The sequence below is a fragment of the Haemorhous mexicanus genome, chromosome 3 (assembly GCF_027477595.1).
Source record: "Haemorhous mexicanus isolate bHaeMex1 chromosome 3, bHaeMex1.pri, whole genome shotgun sequence".
NCBI classification, from domain to species: domain Eukaryota; kingdom Metazoa; phylum Chordata; class Aves; order Passeriformes; family Fringillidae; genus Haemorhous; species Haemorhous mexicanus.
This window is the reverse complement of record NC_082343.1, coordinates 4,847,155-4,854,956: the sequence shown is the minus strand read 5'-3', so window position 1 is coordinate 4,854,956 and position 7,802 is coordinate 4,847,155. Positions and strand designations below refer to the sequence as shown.

The following is a 7,802-nucleotide window of genomic DNA, read 5'->3' as shown; positions in this document are numbered from 1 at the left end:
AAACAGGCTCTTGGCAAACCCTTGACTCGAGGGTTTCCTCGAGGTGTTCCTCAGCCTCGACTTCCCCTCGCACAGGAAGCTGCACACTCACAGCTATTCCTGCCCAGAATCTGGGCTGCCCCAGCACCCACACCCACCTCCAAAAGAAACATGTTTTGCTCCCCCTCCTCTCCCATCCCCTCCTGACCAACAGCTGGCTTAGGTTTGCTCCCACACCTTCAGGAAGTAGAGCTGTTTCACACAGATAAGTGCAATTCCAGGTCCTAAGTACCTTGTATTTTTATCCAGCACCTAAATCCAAGTCCACCTTAATAAGAAAAGCTCCTGTGAGGTCTGGTCTCCTCAAAGCTGGTGCTGATCCTGTTTGGATTTGAGCAGCTCCTGTGCAGGTTCAGCTCTCCTCCATTAAACAATATTTCCAGTGCACAAAAAACCTTTTCCTGCAGAGAGAGACAGAACAAGTGGCACATGACCTGTTTTGGGAATTAGTGCATTGGTCTTGCTTTTGGCCACATGGTGTGGACCTTCCTTGCTCACTCAGACCTTTCTTGTGTCCTGCTGTTCCCTCAATTCCCAGAATAAGGGGTTGCTTAAAAAAAAAAAATACACAGAGAGGGTGTTGGACGAAACAAATGAAGGAATAATTCCAGCACAGGGAGTTGGTGGAATAATTCTTCTTGTACCAAAAAGCTGCCTTTTTAACTTTGTCCCTTCCAACCATGATTGAGTCTCTGGGTTTTGGTGGCCCCTGTGCTAGGATGCAGCTGTCCCATCTTCCCAAAGCAAAGCACAGCCCAAGGCTCATGAGCAGCACCACTGTATTCAGGTGGAGAATTGTCCAGCTACAGGGCATCACCCCACACTGACAGCAGGAGCAAAAATCTTCCCTGACACCCCAGTTTATCAATTTCCTGTCCCTTTTATGAAAGCATTATTTTCTTTGAGGGAGAAGCAAAGGTGAAGTTACAGTTGATGTCATTTCATGGTTATGAGGAGTTTGAGTGACTTTGGTCACCAGCGTGGGCTAACAGCACAAGTAACCTGAATTTCTGAGTTAATGAAGGCGGAGTCAGCTTTGTCTGGATCATTCCTTTGGCTCTGTTCCCCTTAGCAGTGTTGTTTTTGACAGAGCATGACCACAGCACCAGGGTGTTGCTCCATTCTTTGCTCTGTGCTCCCCTGGGAGCAGCACTCCAAGCTCTCTCAGCATTCCTGCAGTCGGTCCCTGCTGGATTCTGGCCAACCCGTGCCCTCCTTGCTGAGCTCGGTTTCTCCCTTTTTTTTCCCCACCTGTGATGCTGAGGCCGAGGCAAACCCCGGGACCACGCTGTGATGCATTAAACGAGCAACTTCCACCTTCTATTTCCCCCTCGGGCACGGGTTGGGCAACGCCTGAGTGCGGCGCGAAGGGGAAAACTTGGCGGATTTCACCGGGGAGCATCATCTCCGGCACCTCCTCCTCCTCCTCCGGCGGGCACAGGGCAGGGGGCGAGGCTGGGCGGTCCCGGGGTGCCCGCTCCGCTCCCAGCTCCACAAAAGGCACCCGAGGCCGCGGAAAGTGAGTGAGGAGCACCCAGGAGAGCAGGTACAGGGGTCAGAGGGATGGGAGGGTGGCTGGGAGCACGGAGAGAGCTGTGCCATGAACTGGCGATGCTTCTCAGAGCCCGGGGGGTCCTGCGGGATGTGGGGTGGGCTGGGGGTCCTGCTGGCGGAGGGGGACAGAGCTGGGAAGTCACTGACGTCCCTTCCCTTCAGTTAAACCTGGTGGGCAGCAAAGGGGACTGCGGTGACACAGGTTACTCACAGGGAGCAGGGAGCGGCTTGGAGCAGCGGGGTCAGGCACTCGTGACAGGGACCCGGGGTGGGGCACTGGGGCAGTGACCTCGCCCGCCTGGTCCCACACCCTGCTCCCAAAAAAACTTACTGCGACAGGAAAGGCCAAACAAATGGCACGGGTAAATCCAGGGCAGAGCAAAGCTCCAGGGGCTGGGCTCAGGGGAAGATCCGGGGTCACACCGTCACATGGAGCTCCCTGGGGCGTCACTGAAGCAGCTGAACAGGTTTTTGTTTTTTTTAATTGGTTGTCGTGCACTGGGATGAGAGACATAAAACCTGAGTCCCACGGAGCCATGAAGGGCATTTCAAATTGTCTTGGTGTGAAAAGACAAGTGTCTGCTAAGGAAGGCAGGAGCTTCTTTTAAAATGGAAAACGCAAACCCCCTTCCTCCAAATTATTATAATTTTGAAATTAAGGGGCTCTCAGGCAAAGATATGGGAGTAAGAATAACAGTTAGTAGAAAAGATAAAAATGCAGAGTCAGAATACAACCTGACACCCTGTGGTGTTGGCAGCAGTCCCATTCCATGGTGGCTCAGCCCTCCTGCAGTGCCAGCTGTGGTTCTGTTGGAGCAGGGATCCTGGACAAGGGGGGAGTTTTCCTCTGAAGCTCCAGTGGTGCTGTAGATGGGCCTGGTCTCCCTCTGGGAATCCAGTGGAGAAGAAAGCTGCTCCTCTGGGAATCCAGTGGGATTTCAAATGTCAGATTGTATCCAGGTAGGAATGCTTGGCTCCTCCCCCTGGGCGGAGCATCTCCCAGTGGGATGATGGAATTTTATCAGCCATGCAGGGACACTCAATGGGCATGAGCAGAAGAGATCTGGAGGGAGGATTGGCTGTGGAAGAGAGAAAGAAAATGCCCAATGAACAGAAGAGAACTGCCCCAGCTCTAACAGATGGCAGTAGAATACACACACCCCCAGCCACATCTTGCATTTGCAACCTAAGACACAGATTTTGCAGGGGGAAGATGGTATTGCAAGGGCTGCCTGGGAAAGGAAAGAAAGAAAAATTCAGATTTTATCTACCATGAGCTCCAATGAATAATGCTCTCCTTCAAATAATTCTCTGTCACTCTCTCTTTCTCTCTTACTCTGAAGTAAGACGTGTTTTATTTTGCTGGATAAAAAGGGATTAATGGATACAACTAATGAAACAATTTCTGGATTTCAAGTAAATTTGGATTAATTTTAAGGGTAGCCATTAACATATTATAATGATGGATTTAACATTTATTTTCTCCAGGATGAGGATCCTTCCTGGCTGCTTTCATTTCTGCTTCATTCCTTTCTTACTCAGTGGGGCACATGGAGTCCTAATGTGGAGAAGACCTCCAGCCTTCCTGGTGTATAACTACTCCTATTCAAATCTCTCCTCTGTCTCAGAAGCACGAGCTCCAAAAACAGCAAGGGCTCTCAATTTCTCACACAATGTCATAGAAAAAGTTACCAAGGGAGACTTGGAAGGGTTTGACTGGCTGGAAGTTCTGGACTTTTCCTACAATCGGATCAGAGCTGTTGAGCCTGGAGCATTCCGGAGTCTGCTCAGCCTGGTTTCTGTGGATTTATCATTTAATGATGAGAAGCTGCTTCTGTCAGATCTCCCATCCCACCTGAAGCTCTCACCTGCTGGCAAAGCTCCGAGGTCTTTGCAGCTTTCCAGGAATTCTGGCAGGTCGTCAGGGGCTGCTCTGGAGCCTTCTGCTCCTGCAGAGGAGCTCTCACCTTCTGGAGTTCCGTCTCTCCTGCAAATCCTTAGCCCCAGGCTCAGGAGAAGCCCAGGGAATCTTCTTAGGAAGGGAGAGAGGAACACAACAGCCCTTCCCACAGCCACAGCTGAGCCCACCCTCTGTGGAACTCCCATCAACGGGACACTCATCCTGTCCCACAGCAACCTCACCCAGGACGAGCTGATGTTAAAACTGGATGAGAATCTCTGCAAAGCCCAGCTGGACAGGATTTTGGAGCTTGACATCAGTCACAACAATGTGGAAATGGATCTCCTGTCTCTGTTTAGCCTGTTCTTCTACATGGAAAACACGCTGTCCATCGATGCCAGCTTCAACAAGTTAACCATTAACATCCTGGACCCTCGGTCCTTCTGTGAGTTCCCATCCCATCGGCTTTTGTTCCTAAACATCAGCAACAACCCCATCAACAGCCTGGATACGCTGTGCCTCCCTTCCAGCATCAAGGAAATTGATTTGTCCTTCACCAACATCAGCCAAATACCCCTGAATTTTGCTCAAAAATTGTTTAACTTGGAAAAAATGTATGTTCAAGGAAACCACTTCATCTACACAGCATTCTCAGAAAGCGGGAATGCACTTCCAATGTGTGTCCCTCCCCCTGGAACTGTAAACATCAACGCCCTCTCCTTTGTCAGGAAGGAGACTGGGACACCCATTGAAAGCCTTCCAGAGAAAGTGAAACACCTGGGAATGTCCAACTGCTCCATTGTGGAGCTGCCAGAGTGGTTTGCTGACACAGTGGAAGAACTGTTATTTCTGGACCTCAGCAGCAACCACATTTCTGAACTTCCCAATTTCCCCCCTTCCCTGCAGCATCTCGACATCAGCAACAATGACATCAAAGTCATCTCCCCTACTCTGAAATCCCTCTCCAACTTAACAATATTTAGGATTCAAAATAACAAAATTATGGGTATGCACACGGAGTTTTTTCCACCAGCCTTAAAAAAATGTGATCTTAGTAAAAACAAGCTGAAGGTGTTGTCCTTAACTTCTGCCCTGGAGAAGCTGGAACACCTCAATGTTTCTGGGAACCTGATCAGGCGTCTGGAGCCTGCTGGCCACCTTCCTGCACTGACCAGCCTGGACAGCAGCCACAACCTGATCCCAGAACTGCCTGATGGCTTCGGGGCATCCCTCCCAGGGCTGAAGTACTTCAACCTATCAGGGAATAAGATCTCCTTTCTGCAGCGTGGCTCTCTCCCAGCTTCTCTGGTTGAGCTGGACATCAGTGACAACGCTATCACGACCATTGTGGAGGCCACCTTCGGCCCGCTGACGAGCCTCAGGCTTCTGTCTGTCCAAGGGGAGCATTATTTCTGTACCTGTGACCTGTACTGGTTTGTGAATGTCTACCTCCATGAGCCCCAGCGGGAGATCAGGGGCAGGGAGGCCATGAGGTGCAGCTTCCCCCCAGAGCGCCGGGGCTCCGCGGTGGGCAGCAGCCGCCTGACGCTGCTGCGCTGCTCCCTGGGTGTCCAGCTGGCCGTGACTGCTGGCGCTGCCAGCCTGGCCATGCTGGCCCTCACCCTGCTCTGCTGGAGACTGGACGGGCCCTGGTACATCAGGATGGGCTGGTACTGGTGCATGGCCAAGAGGAAGCAGTATGAGAAGCGGCCAGAGAACAAACTCTTCGACGCCTTCATCTCCTACAGCGAGCACGACGCCGACTGGACCAAAGAGACCCTGCTGAAAAAGCTGGAAAATGACGGGTTCAGGATATGTTACCATGAGAGGGATTTCAAGCCGGGGCATCCTGTGCTTGGGAACATTTTTTACTGCATAGAGAACAGCCATAAAGTGCTTTTTGTTCTCTCTCCCAGCTTTGTGAACAGCTGCTGGTGCCAGTACGAGCTGTATTTTGCCGAACACCGGGTCCTGAACGAAAACCTGGATTCCCTCATCATGATCGTGCTGGAAGATCTCCCACCCCACAGCGTCCCACAGAAATTCAGCAAACTCAGGAAACTGCTGAGAAGGAAAACTTACTTGAAGTGGAGCCCTGAGGAACACAAGCAGAAAATGTTCTGGCATCAGCTAAAAGCTGTGCTAAAAACAACCAACGAGCCGCTCGTGAGAGCAGAGAATGGATCTGCTCTGGAAATGCAGGAGCTGGAATGAGACCCAGGGAACTCTGAGGGCTGTGCCTGGAAAGCCTGTGGCCAGATAAAAGCATTTACCTCCTGCAAAGGCTGCTGTGATGCCCAGGGGTTTGTCTGGATCAGTCCCAGGAGAAGCTCCTAGGGGGACTGCAGCACACTCGTTATTCCCTCTGATAAAGAATCCTGAAGGGATGAGAGCCGAGCACTGATAAAAAGCCTTTTCCTCCTGGATGCTTGAGTTTGTCCAGATATTCCCAGCATATCTTTCAGTGCTGTGGATGTCACCTGAAAAGAAGAGCTGCTCAGGTCACGCTGCATGTCCTTGCTGCCTTCCAGAGGTGGTGGCAGTGAGAAGCAGTGTCTTAGGACCGGACTACAGATTCCCAGTTCTGGGATAGCTTTAAGTGGGAACACGCCCTGTGTGCAGGTAAGAGAGCCACAAACCATGCTGGTACACAGGGAGCAGCTCCTTTCTGTGCTTTGGCAAGGGAAGAGTAAAGATTGACTTAATTTAGCCATCTGAGAGAGGCTAAACCCACACTGCTAACAGACTTTGGGTTCCGTGACTGCTGGAAGAGATGAGACTTGAAAATCTTTTGTAAATTCAGAATAAAATATACAACCAGACAGTACAAAAAGGACCAGCTGAGTGTGGTGGTTTCTGCTGTTAAATGACTGGGGTGAGCTTTGTTTAATCACAAATCCCTGGGGAATAAGCAAGTTCTGTACATTTTTGTTTAGACTTTGGCAAGTTCCACCTTACACAGTCACCCTGGCCCATTCCCAATGGATTCAGTACTACCTCTGCATGGGCCTTGCCCTCACCTAGTGCCACTTGATAATTTTATTTATTGTGCTTGGGAAAAAACAAAAGAAATTCAGCTGATCCAACTTTAACATTCAAGGGAAATCAACAGACTGTGACAGAAAATAAACATTAGGTGAGGACAAATTACTTGGTTTAGCATGACTTGGACTTGCTCCTATGATAGCAAACACCAAGAACTTCCCAGTAGAAAATCCCCAGTCCAGGAATGCAGCATGTTTGGAACAGAGACTGTGAAAAATTCCTTTTCCAATTCCATTTACTGGCTCTGCTGTGACAAAACAAGACCAATACCAACCTGTTTGCTTCCAAAAGGGGGAACATGCAACAAACATCTCCTTTGACAGAGATCCCTTGGAACTCACTGCAAACCCACCTTTCCTCAGGAAAACTATTTAGCATCATCAGCTTAGAGGTTTTATATATTAGGATAAAACCCACAATCCTGCAGGCCAGCAGCTGAAAAAGCCAACTCTTCACCACAGAGATCTAGGGCTTAAAAAGACTGTGAATTATAAAAATATTAAATATTTTTGTTCATTTAAGCAACCAGAAGTCACTTGTTAATGAGATTAATGAGCCACAAGTAATTAATCAGTTGTTTTTCTAATAACCTTTGTACTTTCCTCTTTCTAAAGCACTCAGTGGTCACATTTCTCACTTCCTCTCTTCCCACATATTTCCCACCTCCACGTTCTGCTGCTTGCCTCTCAGTTCCACTGCTGCTTGTTAACCTTGCAGTGGCTCTTTACTGGTTCTTTACTGGAGCTTTACTGGTTCTGAGCTCAGCAGGCTTCTGATGGAAGAGACTAAGGGAAAAAAGAGAAGTTATACTCCAGAAGAGTCTAAACCAATTACTTAATCAAAAATGTGATTATTTCAGTCATTGATTCACTGCAAAGTTGTACCTGCTTTCAAAATCCAATCTGGATTTACTACACCCAAAAACCTCCCACAAAACAGCTATTTAGTACAGCTGCAACTGTAAATGCAACTGTAAAAGCAACTTAAATGAGGTTTTGCTCCTCCTGCAGATTAAAAGGTGTTGCACTTTCCTATCTGGCACTATGATACCGCACAGATTAACACCAATATTAATTACACAGGTGGTGTTAAGGGCACAGCTGGCACCAGGGGTTAACAGAGAGCAAATTACAAAGAGCTTGGATGGGATTTCAGTTCTTTTGTTGCACAAAGGCAATAAAACCTCCTGCTTGGTCCCTTCTTGCTTTACTCCCACAGGAACACTCAATGCAAATGTTTTATGAGGTGTGAGTGGTTTAATTTT

At 49.0% G+C, this 7,802-nt stretch overlaps 1 protein-coding gene across 1 annotated transcript; it reads left to right on the top strand.

Moving 5' to 3' along the window:
* Positions 1-1,135: 1,135 nt before the first annotated feature.
* Positions 1,136-7,059, top strand: LOC132324453 (toll-like receptor 2 type-1). Its single transcript, XM_059840576.1, has 2 exons — positions 1,136-1,585; positions 3,082-7,059. The coding sequence occupies exon 2, from the start codon at positions 3,083-3,085 to the stop codon at positions 5,705-5,707; it is 2,625 nt and encodes an 874-aa protein (XP_059696559.1). The 5' UTR covers positions 1,136-1,585; position 3,082; the 3' UTR covers positions 5,708-7,059.
* The last annotated feature ends 743 nt before the right edge of the window (positions 7,060-7,802 follow it).